The sequence below is a fragment of the Trachinotus anak genome, unplaced genomic scaffold (genome assembly GCF_046630095.1).
Source record: "Trachinotus anak isolate AG129_WGS33_773 ecotype Australia unplaced genomic scaffold, CSIRO_AGI_Tana_v1 ptg000010l, whole genome shotgun sequence".
In the NCBI taxonomy this organism is placed as follows: domain Eukaryota; kingdom Metazoa; phylum Chordata; class Actinopteri; order Carangiformes; family Carangidae; genus Trachinotus; species Trachinotus anak.
Window position 1 is genome coordinate 17,714,709 of NW_027273861.1, and position 18,448 is coordinate 17,733,156.

General features: G+C 42.4%; 1 protein-coding gene across 2 annotated transcripts in view; it reads left to right on the forward strand.

Moving 5' to 3' along the window:
• Positions 1-784: 784 nt before the first annotated feature.
• tsc22d2 (TSC22 domain family 2) overlaps positions 785-18,448 on the forward strand; it is a 36,515-nt gene continuing 18,851 nt past the window's right edge. The window contains exon 1 of one of the 2 annotated variants that reach the window (XM_071488039.1): positions 785-3,110. In XM_071488039.1, coding sequence (XP_071344140.1) covers positions 1,489-3,110 — 1,622 coding nt within the window. In that variant the 5' untranslated portion in view covers positions 785-1,488. The remainder of the gene's footprint in view (positions 3,111-18,448) is intronic. The other variant, XM_071488038.1, reaches the window with a different exon arrangement.

The window sequence follows — 18,448 nt, forward strand, 5'->3', positions numbered from 1 at the left end:
TGGCTAAGTTCCTTTGCAAGTGCAAATTGAATAAAGTTAAGCCCTTCTTTATTGTTTTTTCAAAATAAACTCAACAATATAGGCTATCTATTTATTTATTTCAAATTTAATTTGAGGATAACTCCTGTGATGCATCATTTCATTTTCAAGGTGGTATAATAATAATGAAAACTAATACAGTCTAATACTACAGTCTTACATCAGTCTTACTTACAACTTTTAGAGAGACTTTGCATACTGACAGGTGTTTTTATTTTATTTTTGCCACCACCATTTATATCAGTGAGGGTAGGCTAAGTAACAGAAACACCGCTCTATGTTATGCAGTACAGTTCAACAGCATCACAAACTATGTACTTCCAGAATGATCACACAGCTAAATCCACACCCCTGTAAAACTATTTCAATAAACACAACGTTGAAACCTTCATAAAGGTAGGGTTTACTCTAAGAGTATTAGAGCATTAGTTTTAGATCTTCCTATTAAACTGCAAACAGGGTGTACATACATTTGTGATATAAATTATTTATAATTTAAAACACCACCAGACTGAATGTATCACTTCCTTTCATGGCTTCAAGACTTCTTTGCTTGCTTGCCTCAAAAGTACTTCTATTTATTATTATTATTATTATTATTATCACTATTAATAATAATATTTTTTTACTATTTTAAAATTATTGACAGTTTCACAAACAGCATATAGGATGAGATAAAAGTTTGTGTTAGATTTTTTATTCATATATTTATTTATTTAACTAGTTTGACCTCCATACCCAGCATGCACTTCGTTCTTGCCATCTTGTCGGGTGGTTGGGGTAGAGGAGCGGAGTTAGCTGCCTGTTAGCTTACTCCCTCTGTGGTTTACTGGTTATCTGTCAGCTAGCTGCTAGTAGCAGCTGCCAAAAGTGAGCTGTCCATACGTCTGAGAGGTAAAACTTGACCGACTCTGAGACATTTTCTCTGTCTGCCGCTCGATTACATATTGTTTTTGAAACGCCGATGGATTTGTTTACATCATGATGTCGCACATGCTGGTACCGAGGTAGGGAAAACTGGCTAACATCAGCTAACTTAGCTAGTCGGCGAGATATACACATAGCAGAGAGAGAGAGGAGTGGGCTGAGAGACCGGGCCCGCCTCAGACTAAAGTGCCGGTGCCAGCAGCTGAACAAGAAGTTTGACAAGGGCCTGTTTGCTACCCCGCTGCCGGGACACAAAAAGGCCGACCGGGTGTTACAGAGGCCGGCGGAGGAGAGCAGCACTGTGCCGTTACCGGAGAGAGCGGAACGCATCGGGAGTTTCGGAGGATCTGGCCTCGGTTGTGACACTTTTCTCCGACAAGAGAGAGGGAGAGGGACGGTATGGAAATGAACTGTGACGGTACGTGTCTGTGTCATACCCCTCAGCTTTGAATTACTTCGAGAGACATTAGTCCAGCACTTAGTTTTATCTGGGAGCAGACAGGCTTGACGCAGATAGTCAACATGTCGAAAATGCCAGCAAAGAAGAAAAGTTGTTTCCAGATCACTAGTGTAACGCAGGCTCAGGTGGCGGCCAGCAGCATCACCGACGACACCGAGAGCCTGGACGATCCGGACGAGTCCCGGACAGAGGACGTGTCGTCGGAAATATTTGACGTTTCTCGGGCCGATCTGGGGGTGTGTGACAGGAGTTCATCCGAGGAAACCTTAAACAATGTCGGGGAGCCACAGGAAAGCCAGCCGCCCGCCACGGGTCCTGTCAACGGGGGACTCCCTTTTAAAAGTTTAGGCACTGGTCGTGTCACCCCACATAATTTAGGGGGAAGTGTGCCTGTGCAAGCTGCAGCTCAACCCATTGTTCCGAGCTCAGCCACCCATCCTTTGACAGTCATCAATTCGGCCCCTGCTGCCACAGTCTCTGCCAGTGTGGCTCACACAGCTCCTGTTAGCACCAGCTGTAGTTCCCGTTTCAGGGTCATTAAACTTGACCATGGTACCGGAGAGCCCTTCAGACGGGGCAGGTGGACATGCACTGAATTCTATGAGAGAGATTCAGATTCAAATGTTAATCGGACTGCGGATAGCATAAGGCCATCTGTAACCCTTGATCACAGTATAGACAGGGACAGTGGGCTAGGGGCCCCCAGTAGCTCAGTAGTCACTAGTAGTGCTTTTTCTGCACAGGCTTCAGAGAGCACCGCAGATAGTGGCTACTCTGCCGGGCACACTGCCCACCCCCACCTTTCAGAGCTTCAGCAGCAAGGCTACAGCTTGGCTCCTCAGATAGGGAGTGGAGCAAGTGCCTTCCAGCCCACAGGGTACACAACTTCAGCGTCACAGCAACCACAGCAGGCTCAGGTCAATATGCAACCTGTTGCTCCCCAAACCTTCCTGTCTAACAGCCTCAATGGTGTGCACCAAGGTCCCATGCAGCAGAAGTCTCCTATTATGCCTCCTGCCACACAGCCCCAGCAGTTTGCCTATTCTACTCATCCCACTGGCCTCTCAGCTGGCCAGCCAGACTATCGTCAGCAGCACTTTGGCCCAAGCACTCAGAACCCTCCCATGACCACCATCCCTGGGGTGCCTCCAAGCAGCCAGGTACCCTCGCCTTTAATCACCCCCGCTGGTCCAGGAGTCCAAGGGCTGGGTGGAGAGGCAGCCTCAGCCCAGGGCCTCCTGCTACAAGTGAGCAATGCACCAACCATTGCCCCCATCCATCCAACAAGTGGTCAACAGCAGCCTGTTAGCCAGACTCAGCCTTTGGGAGGGCTAGGCATTGCCCCTACACCTTCCGTCACCACCACCAACTCCCACAGCGGTGTTCAGAACGTGCCTGCCACAGTGCCCAGTACCACCAACACCCCTCCAGGTGTGCCAAGTCAGGCGCCTGGCACAGGAGGACTTGTCCACCCCCAAGGAGCCCATGGAGGAGCCACAACAGGTTTCAGTAACCAGGCAGAAGATAGTATTCAGAAGTCAGATGTTCTGCCTCAGCCCAGTGCTGGTTTGGTGCCAGGGAAAGATGGCGTCAAGCCTTTCATCAGTGAGGGCCTCAACCTGCCCACTCCTGCTGTCAACAATCTATTTGGCATCCATATTACCATGGATGTGGATGAGGACAGGTAAGATTGTATAATATTAAAACCCTTATGGGAAATGAGTCTACTGCCATAAATATTGTTTACTGCTTTATGTGTTCATCTACGGGCGATCAGCTATGCAATATTGTAATTCCAGTGGATATCACTTTGTCATGAAGAGTCTATGAAGAAAAAAAGCGAAGGTATATACCTGGAGCAGCACTGATAGACTGTTTGAAGTAGTACGTGTGTATCTGGAAGTTTTCCTGCATATTAAACATTCTTGTGGCATTCTACAGCAATGTGGTCATACTCTGCACTGTGGCGAACGCCTCTCCCTTCCCCAGTACCAAAATTAAACATGCTATAACTAAAGGGTTTGCTTGTACTTAACAATAAAACTAAACACACATATTTTTAGTTCTATTTGTAAGTGTAAAGTTGTAGATTGGGAGGAAGGAGGGATTAGAGGGGTAGTGAGCCAATGAAAAACTGGCAGAGACAGAAGGAATTTTCTGTCTTTGTCATTAATAGGCAACCCACAAAATGCTGGATGGTAACTTGCCTCTTTAGACATCCACAGCCCCCTCCCTCAAGCCCCTATTCAACCATTCAGGCTTTTTGTTGGGTTTAGGGGGCGTTAGCAAGCACTTGGATAGGTTACAACACACGCAGTAGCTGTGTTTTGTAGCTGAGAGGGGAATAACTCCCCAAACGTAGGCGGCTGGTTTTTATCCTCCTGTCTGTCTAGGAGAGATGGTTAGCATACTTGACCTGGGCAGTGATCCCAGCCTCCCAACTTTAAATCTCGTAAACACTGACTCTTCATGTGCCTACAGTACTCTTACAGTACTCCTCTAATGTACACACTGTAGCTATTTTGGGGTCTGTCTGATGGCACATAGCTTGAGCTGCAGTGTTGCCACTCTTTGCCATTCCAAGCAAGCAAGCAAGCAAGCGGAGCAGAGCTGAGAGGTGATGTCTGAGCCAAGAATGACCTAGTGTGGAGTCCACACACACACACTCACACACATGCATGGTGTGTCCTGTATTTATGTAGGCCTCAGTGTTTATCTGTGTGCTCTGTTCTGTTCTTCAGTGCTTATTATGAATGGTACAGCCAGAGGAGGAGGAGGTGTGTGTGTGTTTTTAGGAGGTTGTGGCCTGATTTCTATCACCCACAGTCCACATATTCCTGAAGCTAATCATTTATTACCAAGAGACTTAATCATAGCAGCATCACCCAAGCGTTGATAATATGTGGAGCGCAGAAACTGTGTGTGTTGTCCCTGATTTCATGAGAGAGGAACAGCCAGTGCCTGTTTCTTCATCGTGTGTGCGAGAGAGAAAGAGGGGTGACATCAGTGGCTGCCTGAGTAGCTATGGTGATGCTGGCAGCAGGACAGGACAGAACATGTCAGGGAGGTGGAGGGGACAGACAGACAGCACACAGACACACCTGTGGCAATGATAGCAGGCACGTAAGCCGCTGTGTTTGTGGCAGCGATGACTTGGGCAGTCTGAATCAGCAGGACGATGGCTGCTTTCTGCTCTTGTCAGGCGTGTCGATGTTGACACATCAGCTTAAGTGTTGACTTGTTGCTGACCTGTTAGGGGTTTAGGCTCCTTTGTCTTGTTCTTTGCACACTTTGTAATGTTTCCATGAGTCGTAAAACTGTGCACCACTCATAATTTTAAGTACGTAAAATCACATCCTTATCGCAAGACATTTGTCAACCTCAATGGTTCTGAGGTAATTTAAATAATTTAAAACCTTTTTGTACCTAACAGCAAATTAGTGTCAATTACACTTCATGACTATTTTTCAGTAAAGTAAGACACAAAACTGACTCTGAAGTCCGGATGAACCACAACTCATGAGGTGAGAGTTGAGTTGCTGCAGCATATTCAAGACAACCAATAGGGGTCACTACATCCTCTAATCCAGTGGATCAGGATGATTACGCACAATTTCAGTTAATGCCCTGATTGATTTGCGCTATGATAATAATAACCATCGAAAGACTTGTAAATAGACCTGCTGTTATAAAATAAGAAGTAAATGCCTCAGTCTTCTCCAGACAGGCACTTCGGAAGTCTCATGCAACTTCAGCAATAGTAGCAATTTAAAAACCCATTTTCCCAATGAGTTGCGCGCTTTGACCCGGGCATATGAGACTATCACAGCCTTATAATATATAGTATTCTCTTACTGTATGTATCATTACTACAAATACCAGCTTAAACCCCTCTGTGACTGTTAGCAGCTGTATGCCTGTCACTACTTTTTTTTTCAGTTCTCTATAGACTCTGCTTGCTTCATATATGCACACACATGTTAAATTTTGGTTAACCTCAAAAATTGTACAGTTTGCTGAGTGAGGCCCAAAGGCAAGTTGGCATTCAGAGGCATAATTTTAACTATCATCCGTTGTAATTAAAATGCCTTGTTAACTCATAACTTTCTTGTAAATCTCAGCGAGGACCAAAAGAGACATATTTCACGGAACACACCCCAGCATAACCGGACACAGATTTTCAGACTTTCTCCCCTTGTCAGAGGTGCATTGTTCTGTGCACGAGCTCAGCCTTGTAGAGGAATCTGTTCCAAGTTTCATTGTTTGGTTCTGTTTTGAATTAGAGTGCATCGCAAAAGTGGAACAAAGCGTTGTGGGGGTGGAGTCGTGAGATGAGAATAATTTCCCCTCAGTATGGGATGGTTGGTGTCTCCGCTCAGTAGACTGCATCTCTGCCAAATAAGTGATGAAGCTGCCCCTGGGACAAATTGGTTTCCTTCAATAAGAGCACTTGGCCTTTAACTCAGTTACTCCTCCCAGGACAGACCACAATACCCTTTCACTGTTCTCTCTCAATTAGGAATGTTAATTATTAATCCATAATTGATGACATTTTCTCCAGCAGAAAAACAGTGATAGCCCAAGTGCCTAGAAATACACTCTGAAGTAAATTCTCTTTGACAATTTGCATTTTACTATTTCATTTTACCGAGAAGGGAGCACAATAACTGCCCTGAAATCAAACAGATTATTCGTATTAATAATGTGAACAAAGGTTAGGTATGCATGTGCATCCCAGATACCTTAGCTTTTTGTTGAAAGGACTAATGACATGAGTCACACAGGCAGGATATGTTATGTTCTCCTCTGTGTATGTTGAGTCATGCTGCTCTTTTGATATCTGCACAAATCACATCAAGCACCGTCCACAAGTCCAGCCAGGAGGTCTGGCAAAGATGCACTTCAGAAGCAAAAGCCCTGTGTAATAAACAGTGATACTGGTGGAACGGTGTAAAGATTCCCCCTTTACTACCATACTATAAGCCATTTACTGACTAAGTCTTGCTTTTACATGATTCTTCCTCTGCTGGTTTCTCCTACACACTCCTCTACACCTTGCAAAACATCCTGACACTGTTGGTTGCTATTTTTCCTGAGGCAGTTTCAGTGGCCTAGTCTTAACTGAAAAACTGTTTGACATTTTTCCAGGGCTAAAAATGTTGGTCCGTCTTAGAAGAAGCCTGCAAAATGACATTTGGTGACAGATTAATTACAGTTTTTGTAATGCTATAGGAGGTGACTCTGGCAAGTATAAAAAGGTTATTTTTCCCAGTCAATGTGGGGATTTGAACCATCTACTCGCAAACATGGTTGTATAAACATTAATTTGTCTCCACAAGATTAAAAAACTGCCGCTCATATCAGCAAACAAGCCAAACAAAAGAAAAGTAAACCAGCTGCCAAACCTCCTCGACTTGTCTGGTAGCTGACATATGACGTCACTGTGCAATTGTGGAAACTCAGATACACGCAAGATTCATTTCTCCTCACACACACTGAATGTCACATAAAGTTGTAATCTGATTGGAAGCTTTATGAAAGGTCAGCTGCAAAGTGTGTATGAATTCAACTTGATGGAAAGTGAGTGTCGTTCACCTCCAACTGTGGTGAATGCAGCCTCTATAGCAGTCGGGAAATCTTCTGATCAATTAGTGCTGGTTGTGATGTAGGAAATTGTAAATCTTTGCTGTTGCTGCTCCCCGCAGTCTTTAAAGCAGCTGCCAGCTAATGTATGTTCACACAGGATTGACTTGAAGCTTAGCAGGAGATTAGCACGTATCTTGATGGTTAGCTCTTAATGGTTCTCAGTTGACTATGTTGTGAAAACATTGTTATTCCTGTCAGGCGGTGGATGGCTCGAAGGCATAGAGATGAATCTTTTTGTGTATTTTGCACTAAGTAATAATCCTTTTCTGCTACTTATACCTGCATTCTGAGCAGGGCAGGGAGATACACTGACATTACATGGACAATGTAATTAGAAACTTAAGAGATAATATAGTGACATTTGTTTTTGTCTTCATTATCCAGCCTTAAATCTGAGGTGAATGTAGACGGACTATTTTTGTCGAATTCCGTTAAGGTTTAATTGTTCTTTTATACTTTCTCCACATCTTCTTCATTTTTTTCTTCACTGACTCTCTGCTGAGCAGAAGGTCAAAGCTTTTGGGGCATGTTTAAAATCTTTTCAGTTAGTGACACATTTTGGACAGTGTATAAGTGGCTACATTCTGCTTAAAGTATATGTTACATTTTCTCACTATTTTATTGATTTGAATTATTTTGACTTATTATTTTAGTTGGAGTGTGTGACAGGCAGTTTCAGTGTCATTTAGTGTTGAACCCTGGAGAAAGAAGAAGAGTTTTTTCCCTGTGGTTTCTCATGACATTGAAAATGACAGCAAACTGTCAAAGGTTTTTGTTGTTAACTAGTACTTTTCAGCAGCCACTAAAACATGGCACTGCTTGGATATAAATATATTAGTTTTTAAATAAACTGTCCATAGAGGTTAGGAGAGAATTAAATGGTCCCCATTTGTTACACAGGTGCACATGGGGACACTGACGGGCTAAATGCGAGCATGTTCAGTACTTGTGCGGTAGCGCCTCCCTCCATTCCACCTCCTGGCAGTTTGACAGTTTAACACAAAGGGGGAGCGTGTGAGGACAGGGTGGGATGAAGAGTCAGGTTTGGGATGGGGCGTGTGCGTGTTAGGGGTTGTAGTTTGGTTGCCACGGTGCCTGGAAACAAGGCCGCAGCTTATTTTCCACAGATAGCTGACCTGCCTGAACTTCCAGGGGACACATTCCAGGAGCCCTGAATGGCAGTGGTTGTCAGACGCCCCGGGCTGCAGCCTGAGCGGATGGGTCTGCACCAGCTCTGTTTTTAGGATGGACGACTGGCCTGCCTCCTGTCTCCTTCTAATGTGGCTGCTCTGTCGCTTGGGGTTTTTTTTTTTTTTTTGGATCTATCCCTAACTGACCTGTTAACACACTCTCTGTTTCTGCTTTCACAGGGGGCTGTGCTTTCACCAAAAGCCACAGTTCATACTTCTCTCCTCTTTACTTTTAAATTAGGGTGGAAATCTTGTTGTTGAGCAATCACCAGCAGTTTTTACAAGCATAGAAGCTGGCAATAGTTGGCTTTTAATTATGTGTCGTTGAGCTGCTCTCATAGTGCTCATTAATGATTTCATCTAATTTGGTCCTGTTCCTAAAACAACAATCCTTTTGTAGAGGCAGAGCAAACAATTACCCCCTTTTGCCATGGTACAGTGAATTGTGTTTGATTTTAAACATGTCGAGTTTCTTATATTTTTTCCTTTTTATAAAATGTAAGATCTAACGGGGACAGTGGTGTGAGGCAGAGTGGTTGAACAAGTTAGCATAGCAGGACCCACCCTGTTATCTCAGCAAGATGTGGTCAGGGGATCACTTCCAATTAGAGTGGACCTGCCAAAGCAAGTAAACAACCACGCTCCTGGCGGCGTACCATAACTAACTCAGTTTTTGCTGGAAGCGAGACCATTGAATCAGCCGCAGAGTGTGTTGCAGGCAGTTCTAGGAATGAGGACAGTGTGTGCAAACTGTTTGTGTTTGTTGTCTTTTCCAGAATGGTCTCAGTACAGAACAGGTTAGACCCCTCTTTCGAGCGCTTTCAGTATGTTAAGTATGCACCCCTAACCTGTTGACAGGTCCTTGTTAACGCTCTGTATTTACTACGTAGAGAACGGGGCCATGTTGAGCTGAGGAACTGTGTAATATTCCATGATGTCGTAACTTTGGCAGAGGATGTTGATAGTTTATCAGTGATCAATCACTGTTTAGAACTTTTTAACCAAAAATATGCAACGTTAGTGTCATTATTTTACACATTTGCTCTGTCAGTGCTTTCAGAAGTGTGACTTTTTGTCAGTCATTTTAATTTGTCCAAGGAAGCTATCCTGAGCCTGACTGACGAGTTAGAAGAAGCACGGAGCCCTGACTTTCGATGATACCACAGCATCTCAGCTCTGCCACAGCTGAAGTGAGGGGAACTAAGTGGTTTGACATGGTCACTCAGTCAGCCATGTTTTGCAGTTTGAAAAAAGTCTTCAATTACCCAGAATTCACAGCAAGTCAAGAACTAGACAACTTTTTGCAAGAGATGAATACAGACATCAGACATCTGACTGTCAGTGTGATATAAGCCACAGTCAAAGTCTGTCTTAGTTATACCAATCCCTGCAGAGCTGCAGTGATTCGTATCTTTTAGTGGACTTATGGAAACTTTTTATCATTATTAACTTTTGTTCAATTGTTTACATCATTTATCAAGCAAATATGGAAACTGTAATGGGCCTTATTAATTATTATGACATTGTATATTTAAAACAATCTGCAAAAGAATCGATAATTAAAACATTTGTTGCAGACCAAGTCTGTAATAAGAAAAACAGTGACACAAGTTGTTTACGTACTACAAAAACAGCACATTAATAAGATCTTGATAAACTTCATCCAAGCTCAGCACCTGTAGCCAGCAGCTCATCTTTTTCTGGCTACTTTTTGTGACATTGACATATGGTTACAGCTGTTGCAGCTGACCTAAGACTGCAGAATAGTGCACATCATGGAGCTTGATCTGTTACATATCTTGTAGGTATTTCAGCATTGGGAAGTGAAAAGCCAGTCACCCACTGGTTTGTCCAGAATCAACTTGAACTTCCTGGCAACATGGTTTTTAGGTTCATTTAAAACAATACTCTTCTTGACAACTTCAGTGCTTCGGAGTTTCCTCAGAGGTCATCTCATGTATTTCCGATCTTGTTGTCTTTTACCCTGTTGGTTTACAGTAAAGTCAGATATTCTGACACAAAATTGGGAAGTGAAAGAGAGAAAGGTTCAGAGTCTATTAGTGGGACTGTTTCTCTACAAGTGTCAGATGGTACAATTTCCAGACAACCACTTAAATATACACACTATAGTGTGTAATATACACACTATAAACACATATCACAGTTTCTTGTCACAGTTGTCGCCTTGATTTGTTGTAATGATTGTGTTAATGATAAGCAGTAATAAATTTAAAAGTGCAGGGCAGTTCAGAGCAAGTAAAGCACGATAGGAAAGGGGAAGGAAAATAAAATAAAAATCTATTGGGGTTAATGCAGTGGTTCGGTGATTCAGCAGTTCTAGGACAATGACTTTTTGTTGAGGAGAGCTTTTAAAGCTGACCACAGATCGTCTTTAGGCATGGAGTTGAAGATTTGACTGGATGTCTGTGGGATATAAATGTCCTCAGCTCTAAAAAAGCTAACCAGTTGCTGTAGAAAATGTGAAGCTATGTATTGGAGTCATTCAGTCTCCCAGAGTGGGAAGCAAGGGCTGAACAACGAGGTTTCAGTGCTTAGGGCCTCCCGGAGCCCAAGATGTCTGAATAGTGAGTAATGAGGATGTGTGGAAAACATGGCAGGCAGCTGCATTTGAGTCATCCATCCCCTCTCTGTGCGTTAGCCTGCTTTCAGTGGGTGTCGTCGACTGATCTGCTTCACTGGTGCCTGTGACTGCATATCTGTTCTGTAGTCCCCTGTGTGTAGATGTATGTGTGTGTGACAGTATAGGATTGGCTGAGGGAGTTGAAGAAAGAGTGAGGAAGAGATTTCAGAGGGTACTCAAGTTTGGCTTCTCCTCAGCATCTCTGGGGTCAGGGAGCTTTTTCTCTTCACTGTCCTTTTCAATAGCCAATCACTGCCTGTCTTGTTTTCCTCCAAATCCTACAAGTCTCTTTCTCAAGGGGGTAAAAGTCTGTCTGTGGATGCACAAGTCCACACACAGAGAAACAAATCACTGCCAAGACTGATTCAGATCTGATTCAAATTTGAAGCTGATTTGGCCTGGCTTGTTTTGGCTTTGAGAATATGAAGGTTTAAGATTCCTCAATCACCCCTAAAGAATAGTCCTTGGATTCAGTATTTCAAGTTTTGAATTGATGCATACCACATTTCTCATCTGGAAAGCCAAGTGTAGTGGGTCAAGCCCAACAGATACAGTTTTTTGAGACAGATACTAATGTTCATATATATATATATATATATATATATATATATATATATATATATATATATATAGTATATATAGTATTTGCTTGTAAAACTAAAAATTGTTGTATACTGGCATCTTTACAAAATGTTCAAACATTTCAAGTGACTGCAAATGCCTGATGAAGCAGACCCCGTGCATAGTGCTGGATGTGTTATTGTATGTTTTTTGTAGTAGTTTGATTGTTTGCTGCTTGGAATGTAAGCCATGTGTGTGTGTCTGCTTTTCAAATGTCCAAGACAAATTTCTCCCAAGGGAGACAATAAGGGTTAACTTCACTTAACTTAACCCAATAGTCAATATATTGGTCGATGAGGTTAAATGGGCAACTGGCCATAATTTTGCAATATTTTGCTTGAATGAATCAATTATTTGTTCTATAAAATGTCAAAATTGTCAAAGAATTCTATTGCAACTTCCTAGAGCCCAAGGTGACATCCACAGATAGCCATAGGACAATTAAAGGATGAAAAATCATCAATTTGGTATCAGTATCTTCTGTATTCTTATAGTTATATCCCTACTAAATGAATCAGTTTTGTCAGATTGTATAGGATCTCAATAAGTAAGTCAACATGAGCACAAGCTGCTCTAAAGGCCAACTAAGGTCATATCTGTTCGGCAAGCTGAATCGAACATCCATGCAGGCAGTGCAAACTCCTCAGGGCGCTTTTTTTCTGTCTTCAGCTGAGAAAGACACAGGTTTTGTAAGAACCTCGGTTTCCTGCTTTGCTTTGATGTCCGCTTTCATATTCTGTCAAACGCTTCCTCTGTCATCTTCTTCCTCCTCTTTTTCTCAAGTCAGCTTCATCTCGAGTGTCTCCTCTCGTAAGCACTGAACCACTTTCTGCCCCCCTCACCTCCTCCAGTGTCTTACAATGAGCAGGCTTCTGCAAGGAAACGGACGTGAGTCATTGTGGCTGGGTAGACTGATAACGGTTTATTCACTCATTCGAAGCGACACTGTTGAACAGATGGCACCTTGGTTTATCACTGAATCAGAGTGGATTTGTCATAAGGGCCCAAACTCGTCCTCTTTCTCACCCAGTGAGACCATCCAGATGATAACATTTATCTCCTTGCTTCCAACACAAAACCTGTAATTATGTGACTATGTTTAATTTTGTGTGTTTTCGTGTGTGCGTGTGTGCGTGTGTGCTGCCCCTTATGAAATCATTATTTTCATAACACTTTGTTGACCTTATTGCTGCATGCCGTTGTGAATCAGACTCTTACTTGATTTCATCAGTAAAAAATGCTGATATCTGTGAAAACCCAAGCTGCCATTGTGATAATCACAGGCCTCCTATGATCTTGACACTTTTTAATTGGTTGCTTTAACACCATTTGTGTTTTTTTTTTTTTTTTGTCTCATCGTATTTAAGAGGTACTTAACCAACATGAGCCCTGTTCAACTTCCTGGTCAGCAGCATGGTGAGAGGTGATAACTGGTTCATGCTGAACTTTCACACCGTCAAGCCTCTGTATTCTTCGTCTGAGTCAGCCTCTAAGTTTAACATGTTGCAACATTTCACCCTCCGTCTTATCTGCCATAGAGCTGTGAAACATGAACATGGGTTAAAAGTAACAACACATGTCAGCTGAAGTACTGCACTTAAAGGTCTAGCTATCATCATTTGTTTTTAACATTTAGTACTGCTGCTGTTTTCTTGTGCTGCTGCTGTGCCACGCTCTGCCTCTCTGCCAGTGTGCCTCTTTGCCACCATGAGAATGAGGTCAGCCAAAAAACACTCCATACCAAACAACGGAAAATATTCTGCTGCCACTTCCTGTGCTGTCAGTGAGTTAACCTCAGCTGACGGACAGCAGCTGAAACCAGGAAGGCCAGTGCATTGGCATTTTATCACTGCACTCGGATTGCAACAAACATATTTGACAGTGTGACAATCCCTGAAAAGTTCATTTCGTGGGTGTTAGAGGCCAACAAACACTAAAACACAGGTCTCATGTTGTATGTGTTGGTGTGGCCCTCAACAGTCACCACCATTAGTTTTACTCCTCCACACCACCACACCGCACCTGGAAACTCCACAGTATAACTTTAGAATAGTTTTCTGGACCTTTCCACGCTCTGTGTCTGCCAATCACAGATATACCTGCAGTAGATGTTTGTAATGAAAGCTGATGTTGGTTGCTATGACTTAAAATGTTGCTGTTTAACAGAGCCAGAGCGCTAGTACCTTGTCCAAAGTTAGCTCACTTTAGTTTTTGTTTGCCAAGTAGCAGCAGAGACCTACTGAAAGCCTTATGTCACAATGTACAATTTATGTCCTTTATTTTGTTTTTTCTTTTTCATCTGTCAAAGGTGTCGGATAACTCTGCGTCTGAATTGATATAAGTAAACATGCACAGTAAAATCATATCTATTTTACAGACACTGTTGAGGATTAAATCAAGTAAGGTGTAACATACCTTACAATGCAAAATATGATAACTTAATACTACATTTAACATCAGCCTCTCTCAGCATTACTCTTTTTTTCCGCACAAAGACCTGCAATAGGAACTTGGCACTGGGAATAATTTCTTTACCAGAGAAAACTTTGGATTGACAAAAGTTTACCTTAGGGCAGTCAGTGTAATGCCCACAAGACACACCCACTGTACGGTATGTAAAAAGGGTTGGTTGTGATTTGTCACAGGAATCTGCTAGTGCTTAGTCTGCATGGAGATATGAAAGCCCAGGCAACCAGCAATACAACAGCTGGGAGGACTTTGCGTCAAAGCCAGGGTATGGTATTGAACACTCTCAATAGCAGTTAAATGGTTGGAATGGAAAGCTCCTTATGGGTCTGGGCATGATAAATTGAAGTTGTGTATGGTAGTGTTAGGTAGTTTGGATAAAAATGATAAGGAGACAATCTGCCCTGCCAAAACTTACTAAGAAACCTGCCCATTTTCCCACTTAGGCCACACACACAAAAAAAACCAACCAACCCACATCTATGTCATATACTGTACCTTGGTAAGTGTTTACCAAATGCCATACTGTCAACTATATGTTGCAGTTGCACCTTAAAGAAATAAGTTTATTCAAAAGTTCAATGTGAATAAATAAAAAAATGTGCCCTCTGTTTTTTATCTGATGACTTGGCTATGGGCCCATAACGCAGACAACTATTGAGGCTTATAAAAATTATTATTAACAATATTCAGAAGATTTGCTGTCCCACTAGATACATCCCTTGTACTCCTTTTCAGATCTGTACTTCTAAGTTGCCTGGCCTTGCCGCTTGACCTCAGGCGAAGTCACTGGAGAGTTACAGACCAGTGTTGTTAAAGAGCAGCCGACAAGCTGAGACAGAAACAGACCTGAAGACCAATATGGCAGAGTTCAATGGGCCAGCGTCACGCTTCAGGAAACAATTCTACACTTTATTTAACCGACTGAGTCGATGAACTTGAGCCTTGCTAAGTGAAATTGAGCAGATAGGGTGGCTTTGTAGCTCCAGGCTGATGCTATCAGCTTCCTCCTAGCTGAATGAGCCACCCCAGACCCTGAATTATACTGACTCATCTGTACTCATGGTAACAATTATGTGTAACCTGAGTAGAAATTAGCACCCTCTGCTTACCAGAATGCTCATATCAGTGTGACATATTTTCACTCATCTTTCACTGACTTTACATATTTGCCGGTTTTTTGCTGATGTGTTGCGGCCTGCATTTAACATTGCTAATGCTTGAGTTGTGATCTTACTTACTGAGGTTTTTAAACTTGAGTCACAAGTACCCCCAAAGATCCCGCTTCTCTGTCGTATGTACTGCAGCCTCCCATAGGAGAGTGGGCGGGATTGTGTTGTCAGTGGTGGTTAGCTGCACAGCTGGGACTGGCCTGACCCTGGTATGGCTGCAGGCTTGGCCCCATGCAGAGGGTCACATCCCTGTTTGCCATGGGGGCCTTTTCCCCTCTCTCCCACGGCATGTCCTAATCACTGCATTATGAGAGGAACTCCTCTTACTGCTGGGTCACATCGCGTCCCACCCTCCAGTTTATTCAGCCTCCCTCTGTGTCAGGCTTCAGCCGAAAAACTGTCTCGTGCTTATGAACAGGGACACAGTTTTGTAGGCATGACATGAAGCTAAAGATGTATAGTCTAAATCTGTGTATGGATAAAGTCTGCTCAGTTTTGTGTGCATGCATGAACATCAAAGGGACAGCTTCAGGAAAACAACCTGCAGTTCAAACCCCTGTGTTTGCAATACATTTGGTCTTTCATGTTGTGCAGCCTGACAGAATGGCACTTATGTTTGTTGAGTATATGGACTGAAGGCATCTTGTTTTTTATTTTGAAGGAAGGGAATGTAATTTCTGTGGTCTCTATTGAAAGCAGCAGCTTTCTTCAAGTGACCTGAGGGAGTATGCGTTCATTCAGACCCATGCAGCAGCCTTTTTCTGAGGCATCTAAAGGACTGAATCAGGTTTACAGACAAAATCCCACTTGATATGCACTATTCTTCATCTTGTGTATGTTGTGCCAGGATTGTTAACCTGTCAGAGCACAGGAATTTTTATGGGCATACTTGTTTTTATAAGTTCCTGTGCCACAGTGGGGAGTTGGAACATCATCAAACCATTATGGTTATGTCATTGTAGTTATATCACGTATAATAAACAGTATTTGAATTACCTTTTTTTTTGTCTCTCATCACGAATCAAATCATGTAAGATCCTAAAACTTGGATACTTTTGCAAATCCAGACGAGTGACAAATTAAAGGAAACCCAAATATAAAGTGTCTTGGGCCAACACAGGCCTCCCGAACAGCTACAATGATAACGATAAAGTCTTGGACTGTACTGAAGGGTTGAACACAGTTGTTCTCAAAGATATTCCCTTATTTGGTGTTTGGTGATGGATGTGGGAGAATGCTGTCTCATCCATAGGTGTTCAGCTGAGTTTAGATCTGGTGACTGCAGAGGCCATAGCATATGATTCACGCCATGGTCATACTCAAACCATTTGCCAAACAAACCAGTCTGAAAGCTTTTGTTTACGTTGTTTCTCCACTCATTAACTCAGACTTTTCCTTTAACTTGTGCCCCATCTGTAGTTCTGCGTGTTTGAGTTGACAGGCTCCTCATGTGAGATAAAAGGCTGTGAACATAGCTCCCTTATTGAAAGAAGTGCTGGCTGCTAAATCCCTTGTCAAGCACACATCATGAGACCAGGGAATGGTCTCACTCATCTGACAGTATAGTGTGACTTTCCCTCAGGAATCATGCCCGACCCATGTTTTTGTAGGAACTCATGATGTCTTTAACCGTGAAGATATCCGTCCATGATGTATTTCAAATAAAGTAAAAACAACACTCCATAAAAGTGCAGAACATTTAGTTATATCCTGGATGCTTAGTGGTATCTGATAATGTAAATACTGAGTTCATTAATTAAATTATAATTAAATAAAAATCACTATCCAGAGCGGGTAATGTTAAAACCTCACTAAGAGAAATAAATCCAGGCTGAATGGGGCTTCTTACATACATTTTGCTGGCCTGTGTTTGTGTAAAATGATAGACTAGTTCTGTAAACAGGCTGCAAGAGAGAAGTATCATAATGTGTCTTACCTACATGCGCTGTACTGTAATTTGTGTGACCTCTGAAAACTTTATAAACAACCTGACACAAATAACTCGGGTTGTGACCTGAGTATTTGAGGTCACAACCTGACCTCAAACACTCACTTAACATCCCACGGATTTTAATGCTCTTTCAGGAGTCACGCCAACAGTGGACAAGCAGTGGCCTGAGCTAGAGGCACTGCGGGCCTTCTCTCAACAGCCAATGCAAGAAAAACCAGTAAATGCTAACTCCGACGGAAACTCACCTGAAGGTTAAGTGTAGTCATGTGCACATCAGTCAACTTGTAAGATGAGTGCCTTCTAAATGAATGCCCGAGGGGTGCACAAGAGTTCCCATCATGTTTTGTAGTGTATTTCACTTGGGCTATAGGTCAAGCAGATAAGAAGCTATGGTTCTGAACTTGCATACCTACCTAACAACATTCTGTGAAATTCAAAGGTTGCAACGTGACGGGACTGCGCTTTGTAAAGTCAAGGTCTTGATTTATATTTGATTATGCCTACTACTAATGATTATTTTAATTATTGATTAATCTGCAGATTATTTCCTTGACCGGCCAGATGTTTTGTTTAAAAAAAAATCAGGAAATGTTTAAAATGACCAAGAGCCAAAGGCAATCCCTTCAGAGATCTTGTTTTGTCCGACAAACAGTCCCCAATCATACAAAACGAAGCATCAAATCCTTGCAGTCGAAAATTAGATTAGACTTAATGATATGTAGTATGACAGGTATGTGTGCCATTAAAGCGTTAATGCATTCATTTTTTGGGTCAGATGAAGCTGCGGTTTTCAGTCGCCCATGTGACTGAACTTCAGTTTTATTCAGTGCAGCTGCCTACAACAGCTGCAACGTGGCTCACCTTTACTCATGCTGTACATTTGTAACTGTGGCCCAAAGCATCTCTTTACACTTCAAGTTTTTGTTTTTCATGTGTGCTTTTAAGCACACGAGTATGTATTGCCAAATGAATCTTAATGTACTGCAGTGCTGTGACTGAAGTGTACACACTAACTGATGAAATGAAGTGATGCCTACTCATGACTTCCTCACAGACTCCATATGCAGAGTGACTTGCCAGTCAAACCAAAGAATAGTACTTCCTTTGTAGCTTACTTCACCCCATTAGAGACGACTTTCAAAAGGTTTGATGAATGACCGATAGCTAATATTCAAACCCTAATTTCTAATAGCACAGAGCAAACATGAATAAATAGTATTCAATACCAATCAACCACAAATGCTGGGCCTTTAAAATCGCTTTTACTGTGCTGTGTACAGTGCACTGCAGTATACTATATATAGCATTTAAAAAGAGATTTAAGTACTTCACGGT